This window comes from Achroia grisella, unplaced genomic scaffold (genome assembly GCF_030625045.1).
Source record: "Achroia grisella isolate CSIRO2021 unplaced genomic scaffold, CSIRO_AGI_Agris_v1 utg3749, whole genome shotgun sequence".
NCBI classification, from domain to species: Eukaryota; Metazoa; Arthropoda; class Insecta; order Lepidoptera; family Pyralidae; genus Achroia; species Achroia grisella.
The window spans coordinates 59,927-82,256 of NW_026712827.1; the positions used below are offsets into that span (position 1 = coordinate 59,927).

General features: G+C 35.5%; 1 protein-coding gene across 1 annotated transcript in view; it reads left to right on the forward strand.

Moving 5' to 3' along the window:
- Positions 1-523: 523 nt before the first annotated feature.
- Positions 524-22,330, forward strand: part of LOC131844054 (cell adhesion molecule Dscam2-like) — a gene marked incomplete at its 3' end in the record, with an annotated part of 141,510 nt that continues 119,703 nt past the window's right edge. The window contains exons 1-2 of the mRNA XM_059192834.1: positions 524-1,345; positions 1,680-1,863. Coding sequence (XP_059048817.1) covers positions 524-1,345; positions 1,680-1,863 — 1,006 coding nt within the window. The remainder of the gene's footprint in view (positions 1,346-1,679; positions 1,864-22,330) is intronic.

Here is a 22,330-nt window from a genome sequence, read left to right on the forward strand (position 1 = left end):
AATTTTGTTTATATGTGTAGATTAAGTTTGTCCAGTATCCATAACACAAGCTCTGCTTAGCTTAGAACTAGGTGACGTTGTGTTAATTGTCAAGGGGTTATTATTATTATTTTTATTATTTGGAGATACACAGAAACCTGCGAACTACTACTGTCAACTCACTTCCCAGGATTCCTTGCGGACAATGACCACTCATGGAATTCCCAGGAAAGTAGGACAACCAGCAGCTCGGACTGGGATATAGCAAGCAATAAACAGAGAAAGACTTACATGGGCAATCAACACATTTCTACCTTTCAAAGCTGCAGGACTAGACGGTATTTTTCCGGCTCTCCTGAAATGGAGCGGTGACATAATAGCTGAACACTTGGTTCAACTTTTCCGGGCATGCCTAGCTCACCGATACATACCTTTGAAATGGCGTGAAGTGAAAGTAATTTTCATTCCGAAACCTGGCAGAGGTGACTACACACAGGCCAAGTCCTTTCGACCAATTAGTCTCACATCGTTTTTACTAAAAACAATGGAGAGGCTTTGCGACAAAGAGATCAGAGACCTGATATGTATAAACAAACCACTGCACACCAACCAACACGCCTACAGTGAAGGCAAATCAACGGAATCAGCACTCCACAGCGTCGTAAGTCGCATTGGTAACTCGCTAAACTCAAAGCAGCCTACCCTAGGTGCCTTCATAGACATCGAAGGGGCCTTTGATAAAACGAACTTTACCAGTATCAGTCGCGCTCTTGCCATACATGGAGTACCAACAACTCTCATAGAATGGATAAACAACATGCTGAAAAACCGTGCAATCCAGTTCACTGTAAACACTACCTTTGGGATCGTAAGTAGAGGATGTCCACAAGGAGGGGTCCTGTCGCCACTCCTGTGGAACTTAGTTGTTAATGAACTCATTGAGGAGCTCAACGACAACGACCTCTACACGGTAGGTTACGCAGACGACATTGCCGTACTTATATCAGGAAATTTTGAGGGAACCTTATGCGATTGCATGAGAGAAGCCTTCAGAACAATAGAGAGATGGTGCGAAAACCATGAACTCTCCGTGAATCCTTCTAAAACAGAACTCATCATGTTCACCAACAAAAGAGCTCCAGGTACTTTCAATTTACCGAAACTCTTTAATACAGAGCTTAAACTTAAGGAGGACGTCAAGTACTTGGGAGTCATACTAGACAGCAAACTTCTCTGGAATAAACACCTTGATCACAAAATTAACAAAAGCACAATTGCATTCTATCAATGCAGGAAAATGCATAAATGGGGTGTCTCCCCAAAAATAACTCTCTGGCTATACACATCAGTAATAAGACCAATGCTGGTATATCGTGGACAAGGTCGAAACTTACGACCACAGTCAACAAACTAAGATCTTTCCAAAGACTTTTCTCAGTTACTGGATTATGAAAACAACCCCAACAATTATTATTATGACCTATACATTATGCCACAAGATTATACCATCTTGGTCTATGGGGCAAAAACCATTACAGTTCTCACACAACCATCCTGAACCAAGCAATCGAATATGAACCTTTGATTGCCGCTCCGTGTGACAGAACTCAAGCATACCACTCGTTTAACAGGAAATACCAAATACAATTGAAGGAGGAGGAAAGGGACCAATCTGCAGTAAATGAACTACATCTACACAGATGGCTCCAAAACACAGAACAGGAGCGGCACATTCCCTTGACCTCAACATGAACTTACCGCTCGGCAAACACAGTTCGTGTGCCCTGACCGAGGCAGCAAAAGCTGTATACAGGTTAGGGGTCAACAATTTCAACATTAAATTCATATCGGACAGTGCAGCCGTGCTTAAAGCACTACAGAACAGTGTGAAAAAATTGCAACGCATAACGGAGTAATTATCCAGTTTGATCATATGGCAATGACGCCGCGGACGTCTAGCGAGAAGGAATTTATTTATTAATTCGCCAGAGATTATTGATTATTCTAAAGTGGCAATTCCAAAAACGAACCATCGGATAACAACACGTCTACTTAATCTAGATAGACAAAACCTCAAAATAATGATAGGGACAATAACGGGCCATTGTTCCTTAAACAAACACTTATTCAAAATTGATGCTACAGACAGCCCCTCTGTCGGGGCTTTTCTCACGTAATCCACACTTACGGCAGTGGCCGAACAACGAAAACAAATCCTCGGAACGGTGAGTGAAGTGCGAAGACACCAGGAGTGTGTGTGGGTGTGTGCGAATGTGAGGCTAATGTGTGTGTGTGTACCGCTTTCTGCATCTTTCCCGGGAGTGTGTGTGTGTGTGTGTATAACGTGTGCGGTGAACATCACCCCCCACATTTCGGTCACCTCGTGAGCCAGGTCGAGATATTTTCTCTTTTTATTATTATTATTATTATTACAAAAAAGAAGGTAATACTCACTTACACGGGCCTTAGCCAAGTGTGGGAGAGGTTGTGCTGTGTGATGATATTGTTTGAGTAGGTCAAGAATTTATTATTAATTATTATTATTATTCTTAGCATCGTCTCACTATCTTAGCTTTTGCTTGTTTTCTTTCCACACTTACGGGCCGAAACCAAGTAAGTGCAGTGTGTGTGGGTGTGTGCTTGTATGTGTGTGTGTGTATGTGTGTGTGTGTGTGTATGTGTGCGTACGTATGAGCGCATGCTGTTATTATTAAAAAAAAAGTAATTCAATTGAGTTTCTTGCTAGTTCTTCTTAATTGGATCTATATACCGAACTGGACGGTTCATAAGCGGCTAAAATGTCCTACATGAATAAATGATTTTCGAATTTGAATTTATTATTATTATATCATTTTTCTACATCATATATAAAACATAATAACACGTTTATGCTTATTGGTGTCAACTTCTTTCAAATTTACGACCACTAGAGTGTAAAGCGGGATGGTAAACCAATAAGCCACGGCGTTCTTTGGTTTTTTGTTAAAAAATATTTCACAAAGCAGAGAATGTCGCGGATAGCGAAACTTGTAGCATTCCGTCGTAGGTATGCGGACGTCGACCACAAAGCGATATGCGGGAAATCTAGCGTTCCTCACCTCCCAAATTGCCTCTGTTGCTATTTCGGAATGACGCAGATATAATAGACAAAAAAATAGAATACAACATCATACAACATCATATATGTAATGACATAGTATAAAACAAAGTCGCTGTCCCTGTCCGTCCCTACGTATGCTTAAATCTTTAAAAGTACGCAACGGATTTTGAAAAGGTTTTTTCAATAGGTAGAGTGATTCAAGAGGAAGGTTTATATATATAATACATGTACATCCGTTCGAAGCCGTAGCAAGTAGCTAGTTACATAGTATTAAACAAAGTCGCTGTCGCTGTCTGTTCGTCCCTATGTACCTGTACTTAAGCCTTTAAAACTAGGCAACGGATTTTGAAGCGGTTTTTTTTTAATAGAGTGATTCAAGAGGAAGTTTTATATATATAATACATGTACACCCGTGCGAAGCCGGAGGAAGTAACTAGTTACATAGTATAAAACAAAGTCGCTCTAGTATAAAATAAAGTCTCTGTCGCTGTCTATCCGTGCCTATGCATGCTTAAATCTTTAAAACTACGCAACGGATTTTGAAACAGTTTTTTCAATAGGTAGAGTGATTCAAGAGTAAGGTTTATATATATATATTACATGTACACCCGTGCGAATCCAGGGCTAGCGTAGCTAGTATAACAATATAATTTTAGCTTCGTGATTTTAGTAAACAAATTCGAAACAGCTGCACTGTCAGCGCATTTGTTCGTACATATGCGAGTAACCGCAGAATAGTCGGATATGAACGTTATAAATTGTAATGTCTGGCTGTAACAACCAGTCAATTAGTACCAATAATGTAGTGCAAATATTATAATTCATATATTTTTTGTACTACGATTGTGGCAAAAAGCTTACGACCAATTCAAATTCAAATTCAAAATATCTTTATTCATGTAGGTCTATTACAGACTCTTATGATATGTCAAATCTACCGTCAGTTCGGAATGATTTCGAGATGAGAAGAACTGACAAGAAACTCAGCTCGTATTTTTTTTTTAATGTTGTACATATTTACAATAATACTATTTCATTTAAATTCAAATTTGGGAGAATAGAGTGACCACCAGCATATGCTACATAAAAAAAAATCTAATCAGTGTTTGCAACCTGAACAGACTAGCACCACCCGTTGACGAGTATGACGGATGAGCCAACCATCATTGCACTCAACCATATTAGAGGGAGTACATCGACCCGGCCCACCACGCCGCCACAAGTTTGAACTTTATAGCGAGCATGACTGTTTTAAGTTACTCCACTACGTCATTTATATTATTTACAGCATAGGCTGTACCAATATTAATACAATACAATATTAATACAATCTTATGGTTAACGGTTATCGATGCCTTTGGATGCCTGAAACCGTAGGGGAGTTACGTGGGCGTTGCGTTCCTTATGAAACCTTGAAAAAAAACTATGCTATAGCCTATTGAGAGTACCTGGGCTGGCATATTATTCCACAATCTAAATGTACGCAAGAGGAAACTCCTCTAAAACCCCACTGTCCGAGACGACTTAGGACTATTCAAAATGCTTATGAAAGAAAAATTATTTCCTTTCCCGGAGAGAAAAATCAAACACTTGCTTACACTAATATGTACAATATATATAGGCAACAATAGGCGAGCTTATAGCTGAAAAACGACTTCTTTCAGGCAATCTTATTTTAAGTTAATTTCAATAAAAATTATTTATATTGCAGATCTAACTACCATTTATATATTCGCTGTTTTCTTATGCAAATAATGATTTATAGCTCAGCAAAATTTTAAATTACACCACAATGTGACCAGTTTTGGCGCAATACAAATGTTTCCCCTTTTACAGATCGTTCAGCTGTTAGTATGAGTTAGTTTTATAATTTTGTGGCTAAACAATTGCAGATAATGTATAAATGAAAAGGACCTGTTTTATGCAGATTTTTATTCTCTACAACTTTTATTTAAAATATTTTTTCATATTTCTTAGCGTTATTGAGTTATTTAAAAAGAAAAACGTTTTTCAACCTTTTTTTATCTCTTTCCCCTGAACTTAAATCAAATTTTTTTTCTGAATATTTGATTATTCACGTATTTACGGACTTATTTCTATATATTCCGCCAAAACTGGTCACATCATGGTTTAAATAAAAAAATTCTTAGACTAAGAGGCAATAGGCGAGTTTATAGCTGCAAAACTATTTCTTTCAGGCTACCTTATAATAAGTTAATTTCAATAAAAAATATTTATATTGCAGATGTAACTAATATTTATTCGCTATTTTCTTATGCAAATGATGACTTATTCGTGTGTTCGTACTTCCCTTTGTATTTCAACACCTATTATTATAGTGAGTAACAATGTAGCCTCAGGCTATAATTAGGCGTATCTTTTGAAACTCGTATTTTGTCACGTGTGTATTTAAATAGGTCTCCGCTGGGACCAGTCACCAGCTCATTAAAATTTGTTTTTTTTAATACGTCCTCAACCCTGTAGGGTAGTTGGTCTCTATAAATTAACTTTTTGTCTCGCACAACCACATTGTGGAATCACCTTCCAGCAATGGTATTTCCAAACCGATACGATATTGAAACCTTCAAGAAAAGAATAGAATAAGAATAGAATAGAAAATCATTTATTCAAATAAACTTACATTGAAGCACTTTTGAATAGTCATTACATTTTTTTTAATCTACCGCTCGTTCGGAAAGCTGTCTCATCACAAGAAGAACGAGCAAGAAACTTGCGTGTTGCTCTTTTAAATAATTTTATTATTACTTTACATTTTTAAGTTTAAGTGTGTGAATACAAACCACCAATTAGCACTAATTCTATTAAATACTCAAAAAGAAAAAATATTGAATACATAACCAACTGGTTACAACAAAAGAGCTTATTCCTTTAAAAGGCCGACAACGTACTTGCAATTCTCTGGTGTTGCGGGTGCTCATGGGCGGCGGTAATCACTTACCATCAGGTGAGCCGCATGCTCGTTTGTCCCCTAAGTTATAATAAAAAAAAAAGGGATATAACATTTTTGTTACTGTTATCCGTCGTACTCGTCGACGGGTGCTGCTTGTGGGGACTGGTCTGGGTTACATTCACTGGTTAAATTTTTTTTTTTACATATCTTTTGAAAGGAATAAGAGGCGAGTGTCTTGCTGTTCGCGTTAGTTCGTTGCTTGCCTGTCTGTCTGTTTGTTCCGGAAAATCTCTCTTTTTATATACTACGATGGTGACAAACAAGCATACGGCCCATATAATGGTAAATGGTTATCGTAGCCTATGGAAGCCTGAAACACCACGGGTATCACGTGCGCGATATCTCTAAATGGCTGGACTGATTTTGACATGACTTTTATTGGCAGGTAATAAGGAGTAACTGAGGCAACTTTTATTTTAGAAAAATAAACTTAAATTCCACGCGGACGAAGTCACGGCTACAGCTCAGCACAGTCAAGATAAAGCTAAACGATGTGTAAATAGGTAATTTAATCCGCAATAAATACACTCGATATCCGGTGATGCAAAACAAGGCTGCTAATTATCATTAATTACGAATCGCCATTATCCTCCGATTGGTCGATTGACCGCGTTAAATCAAAGCAACGATCGTATAAATCTTTCACACTGTTTGTCTTATAGCTAACTAGCGACCGCCATTCCATTTTCGCACGGTTGTACATCATCATCATTGCCTTGCCTTTATCCCATTATTTTTTTTATTTTTTTTATATTTAAATACATTTTTCCACAGACATATTCGTCCGTGCCTTTTTTAATTTACTTTAATATTATAATATTTATTTAATTTCCATTTTTGTACAACTCCAGCCGAGATGTTACAATTTGCCTAACAGTGACACCGAGGCAGACCTTATCCGTCTGGCCCAGAACCACCGCTGGGCGGCCGGGTGAGTTGACAACATGCAGTGTCACCCATCTTTATTTGGAGGATTAGATTTATCAATATGCATATACAATTATATAAATCTTACACTACTATCCCATTATTTGTGGTCGGCGCAGTATGTCATTCTCTTCCACTGCTCTCTATCAGTCGTCATATCTGATACTCTTCTTTTATTCATATCATCTTTCACACAATCCATCCATCTTTTCTTAGGGCGTCCCCTCCCTTTACATCCATCCACATTCATATTATACACTTTCCTTAAGACATGGTCCTCATTCCTCCGCATAACATGTCCATACCAGCTCAATCTGTTACCTCGCAACTTTTCTATAACCGGCACAACTTTCAAACTTCATGTATTAGTATATTACCGAAGATTTGATCAAGATCGCTGGAAGGCATTGGCTGCGAGCAGCGCAGGACCGATCGTCGTGGAGGTCTTTGGGGAGGCCTATGTCCAGCAGTGGACGTCTTCCGGGCTGCGATGATGATAATGATCATGAAGTAGATGTTACGACGTAGGCACTCGCTAAGAAAGGATTTTGATCAATTCTACCCCCAAGGCGATAAAATAGGGGATGAAAGTTTATATGAAACTTGGTCAATTTTAAACCAATCGGGCTGAGACTTTCCATGCATAAAGGTGCTATGACGTAGGCATCCCCTAAGAAATGATTTTGATAAATTCCACTCCGAAGGAAATAAATTAACCCGAGCGAAGCCGCGGGCAAAAGCTAGTTTTTTATATAAAATTTCTTGACTATATTCTACTGTATTTATTCTATTTATGTTCAACAGTTGTACACTACCAATGCCCGCTAAATTCCCCACTCAGTCACAGCATCAGATTCTCCTGAAGAGATCTCTTTCATAGATAAGGTTGCTCTTACATTATTTTCAATATTCAGGTACTAAAAGTTTTAAGTAGATATAATGAGAATTTTGAAGCGTTTTTTTTAATAGATAGAGTGATTCAGGAGGAAGGTTTATATGTATAATACATGTACAACCGTGCGAAGCCGGGGCGAGTAGCTAGTTACATAGTATAAAACAAAGTCGTTGTCGCTGTCTGTCCGTCCCTACGTATGCTTAAATCTTTAAAAGTACGCAACGGATTTTGAAATAGTTTTTTCAATAGGTAGAGTGATTCAAGAGGAAGGTTTATATATATAATACATGTACACTCATGCGAATCCAGGGCGAGAAGCTAGTAAATAATATAACAATATAATTTTAGCTTCGTGATTTTGGTAAACAAATTCGAAACAGCTGCACTGTCAGCGCATTTGTTCGTACATATGCGAGTAACCGCAGAATAGTCGGATATGAACGTTATAAATTGTAATGTCTGGCTGTAACAACCAGTCAATTAGTACCAATAATGTAGTGCAAATATTATAATTCATATATTTTTTATACTACTATTGTGACATACGACCAATTCAAATTCAAATTCAAAATATCTTTATTCTTGTAGGTCTATTACAGACTCTTATGATATGTCAAATCTATCATCAGTTCGGAATGATTTCGAGATGAGAAGAACTGACAAGAAACTCAGCTCGTATTTTTTTTTTATGTTGTACATATTTACAATAATACTATTTCGTTTAAATTCAAATTTGGGAGAATAAAGTGACCACCAGCATATGCTACATAAAAAAAAATCTAATCAGTGTTTGCAACCTGAACAGACTAGCACCACCCGTTGACGAGTATGACGGATGAGCCAACCATCATTGCACGCAACCATATTAGAGGGAGTACATCGACCCGGCCCACCACGCCGCCTCAAGTTTGAACTTTATAGCGAGCATGACTGTTTCAAGTTACTCCACTACGTCATTTATATTATTTACAGCATAGGCTGTACCAATATTAATACAATACAATATTAATACAATCTTATGGTTAACGGTTATCGATGCCTTTGGATGCCTGAAACCGGAGGGGAGTTACTTGGGCGTTGTGTTCCTTATGAAACCTTGAAAAAAACTATGCTATAGCCTATTGAGAGTACCTGAGCTGGCATTTTATTCCACAATCTAAGTGTACGCAGGAGGAAACTCCTCTAAAACCCCACTGTCCGAGACGACTTAGGACTATTCAAAATGCTTATGAAAGAAAAATTATTTCCTTTCCCGGAGAGAAAAATCAAACACTTGCTTACACTAATATGTACAATATATATAGGCAACAATAGGCGAGCTTATAGCTAAAAAACGACTTCTTTCAGGCAATCTTATTTTAAGTTAATTTCAATAAAAAATATTTATATTGCAGATCTAACTACCATTTATATATTCGCAGTTTTCTTATGCAAATAATGATTTATAGCTCAGCAAAATTTTAAATTACACCACAATGTGACCAGTTTTGGCGCAATACAAATGTTTCCCCTTTTACAGATCGTTCAGCTGTTAGTTTTAGTTAGTTTTATAATTTGTGTGTCTAAACAACTGCAGATAATGTATAGATGGAAAAGAATCTGTTTTGTGCAGATTTTTATTCTCTACAACTTTTATTTGAAACATTTTTTCATATTTCTTACCGTTGTCGAGTTATTTAAAAAAAAAACGTTTAACAACCCTTATTTATCTCTTTCCCCTGAACTTAAATCAAAATTTCTTTCTGAATCTTCACGTATTTGATTATTCACGTATTTACGGACTTATTTCTATATATTGCCAAAACTGGTCACATCATGGTTTAAATAAAAAAATTCTTAGACTAAGAGTCAATAGGCGAGTTTATAGCTGCAAAACTATTTCTTTCAGGCAACCTTATAATAAGTTAATTTCAATAAAAAATATTTATATTACAGATGTAACTAACATTTATTCACTGTTTTCTTATGCAAATGATGACTTATTCGTGTGTTCGTTCTGCCCTTTGTATTCCAACACCTATTATTATAGTGAGTAACAATGTAGCCTCAGGCTATAATTAGGCGTATCTTTTGAAACTCGTATTTTGTCACGTGTGTATTTAAATAGGTCTCCGCTGGGACCAGTCACCAGCTCATTAAATTTGTTTTTTTTTAATACGTCCTCAACCCTGAAGGGTAGTTGGTCTCTATAAATTAACTTTTTGTCTCGCACAACCACATTGTGGAATCACCTTCCAGCAATGGTATTTCCGAACCGATACGATATTGAAACCTTCAAGAAAAGAATAGAATAGAAAATCATTTATTCAAATAAACTTACATTGAAGCACTTTTGAATAGTCATTACATTTTTTTTAATCTACCGCTCGTTCGCAAAACTGTCTCATCACAAGAAGAACGAGCAAGAAACTTGCGTGTTGCTCTTTTAAATAATTTTATTATTACTTTACATTTTTAAGTTTAAGTGTGTGAATACAAACCACCAATTAGCACTAATTCTATTAAATACTCAAAAAGAAAAAATATTGAATACATAACCAACTGGTTACAACAAAAGAGCTTATTCCTTTAAAAGGCCGACAATGTACTTGCAATTCTCTGGTGTTGCGGGTGCTCATGGGCGGCGGTAATCACTTACCATCAGGTGAGCCGCATGCTCGTTTGGCCCCTATGTTATAAAAAAAAGGGATATAACATTTTTGTTACTGTTATCCGTCGTACTCGACGGGCGCTGCTTGTGGGGAGTGATCTGGGTTACGATCACTGGTTAAATTTTTTTTTACATATCATTTGAAATTAATAAGAGGCGAGTGTATTGCTGTTCTCCTTAGTTCGGAAGCGCTAAGAAATGACGGTAGATTTGACACTACTGAAATATACCTAAACATCTTTACATGTACAAAAAGAATGCAGGTCCAGGCATTTGGTAATATAATAGTATTGCCTGCATTTAAAGTTGTAGCTGTGACGTGGTCGAGTGGAATGAGTAGTCATGCTCACTAAAATGTCCAGACATGTAGCGGCGTGGTGGGCCGGGTCATTGGGCTCCCTAAAATATGGTCGAGTGCAGTGATGGCTGGCTCATCCGTCATACTCGTGAACGAGTGCTGCTTGTAGGGACTGATCTGCTCTTATCACTACGACTGATTTAATCTTATTGTGTTTTTATATTTGAGCCTAATAAATTAGTGCTGGTTGGTAGTTTGTATTCACACGTTTCGACTTCTAAAATGTGAACTTACAAGGATTGTTTAAAAGAGCAACACACAAGTTTCTTGCTTATTCTTCTTGTGATGAGACAGCTTTCCGAATAAGCGGTAGATTTAAAAAAATGTTGACTATTCAAAAGTGCTTAAATTAAGTTTATTTGAATAAATGATTTTCTATTCTATTCTATTCTATTCCTGCATTGTTAAGGTTGCTACTATTTGATATGGACAATTCTTGTATACCGTCATATAGTATAAAATGAAGTATACATCCTATTGTGTATCTATACATATAAATAAAATTGTAGTATCTGTCTGTAATATTGAAATAACCGTTTTTTACTACATGCATATGAATATAAATACGGTACGTACACCAAAATGTCAATTTTTACAATTTTTGTTCGTCTGTCTGTTTATTCCGGCTAATCTCTGAAATGGCTGGACCGATTATGACGTGACTTTTATTGGTAGGTAGCTGATGTAATAAGGAGTAACTTAGGCTACTTTTATTTTAGGAAACATCTTTTATTCTTTTAATTTTTCATCTGTCTGTCTGTTTGTTCCGGAAAATCTCTTTTTTTATATACTACGATGGTGACAAACAAGCATACGGCCCATATAATGGTAAATGGTTATTGTAGCCTATGGAAGCCTGAAACACCACGGGTATCACGTGCGCGATATCTCTAAATGGCTGGACTGATTTTGACGTGACTTTTATTCGCAGGTAGCTAATGTAATAAGGAGTAACTGAGGCAACTTTTATTTTAGAAAAATAAACTTAAATTCCACCCGGACGAAGTCACGGCTACAGCTCAGCACAGTCAAGATAAAGCTAAACGATGTGTAAATAGGTAATTTAATCCGCAATAAATACACTCGATATCCGGTGATGCAAAACAAGCCTGCTAATTATCATTAATTACGAATCGCCATTATCCTCCGATTGGTCGATTGACCGCGTTAAATCAAAGCAACGATCGTATAAATCTTTAACACTGTTTATCTTATAGCTAACAAGCTACCGCCATTCCAGTTTCGCACGGTTGTACATCATCATCATTGCCTTGCCTTTATCCCATTATTATTATTATTTTTTTATATTTAAATACATTTTTCCACAGACATATTCGTCCGTGCCTTTTTTAATTTACTTTAATATTATAATATTTATTTAATTTCCATTTTTGTACAACTCCAGCCGAGATGTTACAATTTGCCTAACAGTGACACCGAGGCAGACCTTATCCGTCTGGCCCAGAACCACCGCTGGCCGGCCGGGTGAGTTGACAACATGCAGTGTCACCCATCTTTATTTGGAGGATTAGATTTATCAATATGCATATACAATTATATAAATCTTACACTACTATCCCATTATTTGTGGTCGGCGCAGTATGTCATTCTCTTCCACTGCTCTCTATCAGTCGTCATATCTAAACATACTCTTCTTTTATTCATATCATCTTTCACACAATCCATCCATCTTTTCTTAGGGCGTCCCCTCCCTTTACATCCATCCACATTCATATTATACACTTTCCATAAGACATAGTCCTCATTCCTCCGCATAACATGCCCATACCAGCTCAATCTGTTACCTCGCAACTTTTCTATAACCGGCGCAACTTTCAAACTTCATGTATTAGTATATTACCGAAGATTTGATCAAGATCGCTGGAAGGCGTTGGCTGCGAGCAGCGCAGGACCGATCGTCGTGGAGGTCTTTGGGGAGGCCTATGTCCAGCAGTGGAAGTCTTCCGGGCTGCGATGATGATGATAATGAAGAAGATGTTATGACGTAGGCACTCGCTAAGAAAGGATTTTGATCAATTCTATATCGATAAAATAGGGGATGAAAGTTTGTATGAAACTTGGTCAATTTTAAACCGATCGGGCTTTCCATGGATAAAGATACTATGACGTAGGCATCCCCTAAGAAATGATTTTGATAAATTCCACTCCGAAGGAAATAAATTAACCTGAGAGAAGCCGCGGGTAAAAGCTAGTTTTTTATATAAAATTTCTTGACTATATTCTACTGTATTTATTCTATTTATGTTCAACACGTGTACACTACCACTGTCCGCTAAATTCCCCACTCAGTCACAGCATCAGATTCTCCTGAAGAGATCTCTTTCATAGATAAGGTTGCTCTTACATTATTTTCAATATTCAGGTACTAAAGGTTTTAAGTATGTATAATGAGAATTTTGAAGCGGTTTTTTTTAGTAGATGGAGTGATTCAAGAGGAAGGTTCATATATATAATACATGTATACCCGTGCGAAGCCGGGACGAATAGCTAGTTCATTATATGTTGATTCTTATTGCATCTTACCTCAAAATAGCAGGTCTATAATCATCCCTAAAAGGGAAAGTATTTGAAATTGCATTACACTTTTTCTCGATTCTTTCAATAGATCTAACGTCGAAATATTATTAGATCATTCTAAGAATATAAGCGGTTTGCCATACTCGAGTTCATTTAAAATGTCGCTTTTTGATCTTGAAGGATCGTACGCAGTCTTGCATGGAATTACGTCTTTTTGAGATGCTTTGTGAAAATATGGGGACATTTCGATCGACAGAGCTATAAACATTATCATTCTCTTCATATTTATATTCTACCCGCGGCTTCGCTCGCGTTAATTTGTCCCCTATGGGGTGGAATTTATCAAAATTCTTTCTTAGGCGATGCTTATGTCATAGTAGCTTTATGCATACAAAGTCTCAGCACGATCGGTTTAAAATACTGATACATATACAAATATCTATGTATATGTATCAGATATCTAGTACCCATAACACAAGCTTTAGCTAGCTTAACTTGAGTCTAGATGGCGCTGTGTGAATTGTCCTGAGATTATTATTATTATTATATATAAGTCACTCTGTCTACTCTTAAAACTATAAGGGGAAGTGATAATAAAAATCCAATCGGTATCTCGTTTTCCATTCTACACCATTCCTGTAGAGGCCGATGTTCTTAAATGATTTTGTTTTTTATACAATACCGAATGGACATACCTATACACACATCTCCAGCGAAAGAGGGTCATAAAATATGTACATATATTACATTATCAACATGTTTTATCATTCCAACCGTCCGTCGCTCAACATAATGCTATAAAAACTGAGTATTCCATCGGAATTGGGCCACTGACCTTACCATAAACATATATGAAATCCATTCTTATAAGATAAACGGGAAAAGGTCACGTTTATAAAATGATTACATCTTTTTTTTAGTAATATTGAGAAATTAAAACGGTAATGTATTTTATAGTGGGTATTTTGTACATTTACATATAACTGCTATTGTAGAACTTGAAGATAGGTCTATTAAGTTATAAATAGAAATAGAAACAGATACAGAAACAGAACAAAAAACAACAAAATTACACCCCTAAGAGGATACATTAACGCACAAAAGCTAGTATATATACATATATATATATATATATTTGTAGTCATGATGCAATACAAAATAATAATATATATATATATATATATATTTCACCACTCATTCAGAAAGCAGACTCATCACAAGAAGAATGAGTAAGGTTAATATTAAGATTATACATTTTATTGTTATACTAGCTGTATTCGCGACTTGGTCTGCGTGGAATTTAACTCTATTTTTCTAAAATAAAAGTAGCCTAAGTTACTCTTTATTTCATTAGCTACTTGCCAAAAAAAGTCCCGTCAAAATCGGTCCAGCCATTCCAGAGATTAGCCGGAACAAACACCGACAAACAAAAACTGTAAATAATGTTATTTCGGTGTATGTACCGTATTTATGTAAATTCATATGCATGTAGTAAAACGGTTATTTCAATATTTTATTTATTTATACAACTTCAATGCACAAAATACCAACGTAAAAGTACATACAGCGGACTTAACGCCTTACGGCATTCTCTACCTGTCAACCACAGGTTGTGCAGAGAAACTGTAGGCGGTGCAAATATAATCAATAAGAAAAATAAATATTACAAACAGACACTCCAATTTTATTTATATGTATAGATTAATTAAGAGTAGTCATAAGATGCTGTATAATTTTACTTTACACTCATTTAATTACAATACATTAACATCTAATAACAAATGCTCATAAACAAACGAACATACAGCACGAGGAACACCGTAAATTATTGAAGAATGTCGTAAAATATTATCGACAGTGTAATATCATGAAATCATGATGCTTTTGTAAATATTTAAGAAAATATTTATATTTACGGAGATATCAATAAATTTATGGGGTCGGTGGTCTAGCGGTTTAGCATATTGCCGTACTTTCCTAGCTTACTATAAAATTGAAGAATTCGTTAACGATAATAATGTTTTTGTAGAAAAATTTTAAATATTAGCACTGACAATATTATCTGATTACACTAATAATGAGTGCGTAACGATTTCTATGTTGATTGTCGCATGCCTCTTACTTGTTACACTGTAATTATTTATATAAAAAAAAAAACATCTATTCAAAAGAACAACACACAAGTTTCTTGCTCATTCTTCTTGTGATGAATCTGCATTCCGAATGAGTGGTAGAATCAAAATATGACTATTCAAAAGTGCTTGTAATGAGTTTATTTGAATAAAGATTATTTCTATTTCTATTTCTATTTCTATTTCCGATGGTTGCAGGTTCGAATCCTCGCACGCATGTGTGTATGATTGGTAGTTTGTATTCACTTACAAAATTTATCATTATAAATGCTCATAAACAAACGAACATACAGCACGAGGAGCACCGTAAACCCGCACTTTATTCCTTACCGTTTAAATATACTGTCGTTTTATGTGCAGCAAACCCATAACCGTTTTATAGTCGACGTTTGACGGTTTTCCGAAACGGTCCCATTATTGAATAATGTCGTAAAATATTGTCGACAGCGTAATATCATGATGCTTTTGTAAATATTTAAGAAAATATTTATATTTACGGAGATATCAATTAATTTACGGGGTCGGAGGTCTTGCGGTTAGTAGCAGTAGCATCCGATTGTTGCAAGTTCGATTCCTCGCACGCACAGCTCCTACAACACAGCTTCCTCCCGCGTACACTTAGATTGTGGAATGAACTTCCTTCCGAGGTTTTCTCACGAGACTATAGCATGGGGTTTTTCAAGAAGGGTATATTAAGGTTTCTTAAGGGTCGGGTGACACCCCTGGTGTTTCAGGCGTCCGTAGGCTATGGTAATTATTTACCATCAGATGGGCCGTATGCTTGTTTGCCACCTACTTGGTATAATAAAAAAACACACTTCAACTTAAAAATGTAAAGTAACAATAAAATTATTTAAAAGAGCAACACACAAGTTTCTTGCTCGTTCTTCTTATGATGAGACAGCTTTCCGAATGAGCGGTAGATTAAAAAAAATGTGATGACTATTTAAAAGTGCATCCATGTAAGTTTATTTGAATAAATGATTTTTTATTCTATTCTATTCTATTGTTTGTACCTGTCTGGATGTTGTCTATGTCTATAATGTATTTACAAAAAAAAATGTCTAAGTATTTCAGATGTCTAGTACCCATACTGCTTACCTTGGGGCAAGATAGCGCTGTATTAATTGTCCTGGGGTATTATTATTATTATTATCATAAAAAAAAATACTCCATTACCAAACACTTCACTTATAATACAATCCATTAACGCAATATCTAATCTACGTATACATCGCTTGAAATGTAAGCAATATGTTTCTAATATGTCTTAATAGGCGAGTAATGTAATGTGTGACATTAAAGACGGTTGTCCAAGAACCGAGTAAGTAATAGCGGAGTACACATTCCCCTATCAAAGTACGTGAATGGAAGTCAGGGTAAATTTCAATTTGCGTCTCTTAGAAGCATGTCGTGCATGCATATTGGCATATCAAAGAGTTTAAAGAATGGTACAAGTCATAAAATTATAGAGATAATAATAGATATATAGATAGATAGGTATATAGATAGATAGATAGATAAATTCTTTATTCACAATTACAGACACAGAACATACATCAAATAGTCCCACGGTAAGCAGAGCTTATGTTATGGGTACTAGACAACGGATGTAAATACCTAAATATTCTTTATTTTTTTGTAAATAATTACATAATACAAACAGAAAATATTCAGATCAATACGAATAATAAATATTTTAATTCTTAATTTTAAGTTCATTATTTAACAATCTATGTCTTAATAATAACATCACATTATTTACAGTTTATTCATACTTTATATATTTTGATAAAGAGCTTGAAGTTTAATATTTATGTAATTTTCTTAGTAATAAGTTTAGTATAAGTAAGGACAACAGAATATCAGCGCTGCAGAGTTATCTGTAGCATTATGCTGAGTTGGCTACCTTTTCACTTTTGCGGCACATAAAGCCACCTACATTTCTTTTATTAATTCGTGTTTTTCTGTATCTCATGTATGTTATGTGTCTGTAATTGTGAATAAAGAATTTATCTATCTATCTAATACTGCAATGTAGAAACTCTTCCAATTAACGGCTCCAGTAGCTTAGTATATCGCTTACTTCCGATGGTCGCAGGTTCGATTCCTCTCACTGTACAAACGTTTGTATTCATGAGTATGATTGTTTGTATCTGGGTATTTTCTATGTTTAATATTAATTAAAAAAAAAAATGTATTTATATCAGTCTTTTAGTACCCATAACACAAGCTCTGCTAAGTTTGGGAATAGATGGCGCTGTGTGAATTCTCTTTTTTTTTATACTACTATGGTGGCAAACAAGCATACGGCCCACCTGATGGTAAATGGTTACCGTAGCCTATGGAAACACCAGGGGTGACCAAAGTATACCCTTCTTGAAGAACCCCATGCTATAGACTCGTGAGAAAACCTCGGCAGGAAGTTCATTCCACAACCTAAGTGTACGCGGGATTCCTCCCGCTCCTCTGAAAATGAGGTGTTCGTGACCACTTAGGTTCCAGCGTGTGGGAATGAATTCCCTGCCGATGGCGAGCGGTGCAATGGTAAAAGGTGGCCGTAGGCATCATGTCGAACAATTCCTCAGAACATAGTCCTCAGTCGTTACTACTATTACTGTGGTATAATGTAGAGATAAATCATGAACTTATTAAAGTAAACAAGTACCTCGTACTTAACTGTACACTACTGTTGCCGATGGCAACCTTTTTGAGTTGTAGTTTTTATCTAGTTTTTATGTTTTTTATATATATTTGAATTTTATATTTTGACGTTCTGTTTTTATATACTATTTGTTTTCTTATGCCATATTGTCTTTATATTTTTGCTAGCGAACTGATTACATCTATTTTACCTCACCTAAGAACGTGTCTCATTTTTTACCAGTCCTTATACAGTCCTTCCTTCCGTAACAACAACTATTAGCTTCAATTATGTACATGTACTTACAAAATAACAATCAACGGCTCTCTTATGACTTAGACCATACATCGAGGTGTCGGAATTGCTCAAAGTTACAACCTTGTTTAGGGTCAAAAAGGGTTAAACGGCCCCGACGCGGATTATGCCGATATTAATGAAGTTTGAACATCTCCCCCCTCCGCCCCTCCCCACGCCCCCCTACCGCCCCCAACGCGTCATATTACATTTGATTCATTTGACGGACGTAACAAGTTTCCAGAATCTTGATTAAATTTCTAAGGACCGGAGAGCGGCCGGAATTAATGAGTGGTCAAAGTGACATTCGCGTCTCAGTGGTTTTTCATTTGGATATATAATAATGTAAGTTCACTGTCAATGTAGAAATAGAAATGGAAATAATCTTTATTCAAATAAAGCAACACACTTGTTTCTTGCTCATTCTTCTTGTGATGAGTCTGCATTCCGAATGAGCGGTAGAATCAAAAAACTTGACTATTCAAAAGTGCTTATATTAAGTTTATTTAAATAAACATTATTTTTATTTCTATTTCAAATAAACTTAATATAAGCACTTTTGAATAGTTATATTTTTGATTCTATTACTCTTTCGGAATGCAGTCTCATCATAAGAAGAATGAGCAAGAAACTTGTGTGTTGCTCTTTTAAATAAAGTATGCCAATATAGAGAACTCTATGATCTTCTTTCTCCCAAATACTATATATTATGTTAAATTATATTTTGATACGATCAATATAATCGTAACAGAGTCCTTTTCCGTGTTTAATAAATTAAATAGCACTAACTGTACCCACGGTTTCACTCACGTTAAATTTCAATAAAAAAATAGCCTTTAAGCTATTCTGATGTATAAGCTATATTACTGTAAAGTTTCATCAAAATCCGTTCAGAAGTTTTTGCGTGAAAGAGTAACAAACATCCATAGTCACAAAATTTCGCGTTTATAACATTACTAACTACTCGTCCCGGCTTCGCACGGGTGTATATGTATTATACATATAAATCACTCTGTCTATTAAAAAAACCGCATCAAAATCCGTTGCGTAGTTTGAAAGATTTAAGCATACATAGGGATAGACAGCGACAGCGACAGCGACTTTGTTTTATACTATGTAATAATAATATCTTAGGACATATAATACATCACATAGTGCCATCTAGTATCGAGCTAAGCAGAGCTTATGTTATGTGTACTAGACAACTGATAAAAATATATAGCTATATTTTTTTCATAAATAATAATAATATATAATAATAATAATAATAATCTCAGGACAATTCACACAGCGCCATCGTAAATATATACATATTATACATAGAAAATACCCAGACCGATACAATCATACTCATGAATACAAATGTTTGTATCATGCGAGGAATCAAACCCACGACCATCGGATAGTAAAGCGGTGTGCTAAACCACTAGATCATCGAGGCTGTCTATAAATGATTAATATTTTGTATTCTATACAGTGGGTTTAATGGTTATGTAACTATAGTTATATTAATAAAAATATAAACTTAATAAATAACTACAACTACAGTTTCATAAGGAATTGTATACTTTGTAATAGATAGTTAATAATTAATCATTATTTACCTACGAGGAAACATTAACTCGTAGTCATATTTTAATTTAAGAACTATAATTATATAACGGGTTTTTAATAACTTTTTAGTAAAAAAACATTGAATTAAATAAAAAAACATCATTTTGTTATTTGTTACTCAAGTAACTATTCATTCATTTATATCAACTTTGCTATTTGGCAGTTTATATTTATACCCTAATGCCTAATACAGGGTTTATTTGTATAATTTTCTATGTAAGATGTAATTAATATTTACATTTTATGTAATTTTTAAAAATCCACATTTTCGTATACTATGCTACGACTTTGCTACATTGATGCTACGCGTCGTAGATGCTCTACGGATACTGAACTAGCATCCTTTCAGGTAAATAGGTAAATACAAATTATTACTTACATTGTATATTAACTATAGCTATATACAACATTTATTTAATGATAACTTCAGAATATCATTTCATTATTTTATTGCCAAAAAAGAATAGAATAATTATTACGCGGACGAAGTCGCGTGTACTACTAGTGGTACATAAAAAGTACCCAGACTAATACAAACAATCTTGCTCATGAATGTTTGTAATGCGAGGATTCAAATCCACAACCCAAGTAAGGCGGCTTAGTACGGTACTAAGATGATAAAACATCTAAAAAAAGAAGTAAGAGGTCCACTGTCATAAATTGAATATCACGACGCCAATCGCAATGACGAGGCCGTCATACTCGATACTAAAGCGACTTTCACACCATCCGCCACTTCTAATATCATATAAAATAATATTGAACACCTGGCATTTTGGCGTTAGCGTACATTCGTGTTTTACGCGCTCCTAACGTTACGAAACGCTGTTTTTATAGTCTAAGAGACGGCGCAGTAAATTTGAGTGGCTCTGCCTTAAGCCCCACTAAGCCTTCGAGCGTGTAATTTCGTTTTATTAAGTTCCTTCCTTCATACAGGATATTAAAGTCGTTATTTGATGGAAAGAATGTACTCTTATATCAGCTGATAAGGTACGTTTTAATATCGTACACAGGAGGCCGTCTCAATTTAATATTGTAGGAAGCAGTAGACTATATATAAGCATCAATAACTTATATTTCACGTATATAGAAAAGTCTAACTGTAGTAGTATTAATCATTACATAGTATAAAACAAAGTCGCTGTCGCTGTCCGTCCGTATGTATGCTTAAATCTTTAAAACTACGCGACGGATTTTGAAGCCGATTTTTTAATAGATAGAGTGATTCAAGAAGGTTTATATGTTTAATACATGTACACTCGGGCAAAGCCGGAGCGAGTAGCTAGTATGTGTATAAAACAATAATAATAATATCCTTGGATAATTCACACAGCGCCATCTGTGTGAATTGTTGTGAGATATAAAAAAAAATCTATATAGATTACTTCAGTTCCCTTCGATCGATCCCCCGTCCAATTCCAACGGGGATCGAAATTACGACGGCCTGAGCCGAGGTTCGAACCCCTAGCGGTGCCCTCAGACTAAAGTCGTATCCGTCAGGCAGGAGCCTTCAGCCGCTCCATAAGTCCATTTGGACATTATATTTTTATGTTTAGTTTTAATTATTTTTGACATTTTCATAAAAAATATAATTTGCACATTTTAACCCACTCAACACTTCCTATGCCACGCTCTATTGGGTTGACTGGAAGAGATCTCTTTTAGAGATAAGTCCTCCTTTGTTAACATTAGCTGTAATTAATATACTTACAAATATATTTAAGTGCAATAAAGAATATTTAAGTCCTTCCTTGGTTTGGAGTGACATCTGCACTCGCCCGCTAACGTCCGGTGAAGCTGTAAAGGCCAGCTGCGGCCAACAGCATTAGAGTAGTCCGAAAAAAAAATTACTTAAATTCTATTCTCTTCTCTTTCAGTTCAGTAACTCGTGCAACGCGACAAACAAGTCTGAACATGTTGCGATGTAATTTAGAAAGCTCCAATAACAAAAGGACGGCACAGAGGTTTCAAAGCATTCCATTCTGAATTGTTTAACAACTTGCGACAATTAATGCGGGCGACAGACCTTGTGGAAATTTAATAAGGCACGGTAAACACACGTATATACATATAAATAAAACTGGAGTGTCTGTTTGTAACATTTAAATAACATTTTACAACATACATATGAATATAAATAAATTAAAAGATTTGTTGTTGGAGGAACAAAAGTCAAGTTGATTTGTCTTTGTAACCGTTATACATATAATGTACATATATTTCTTCAT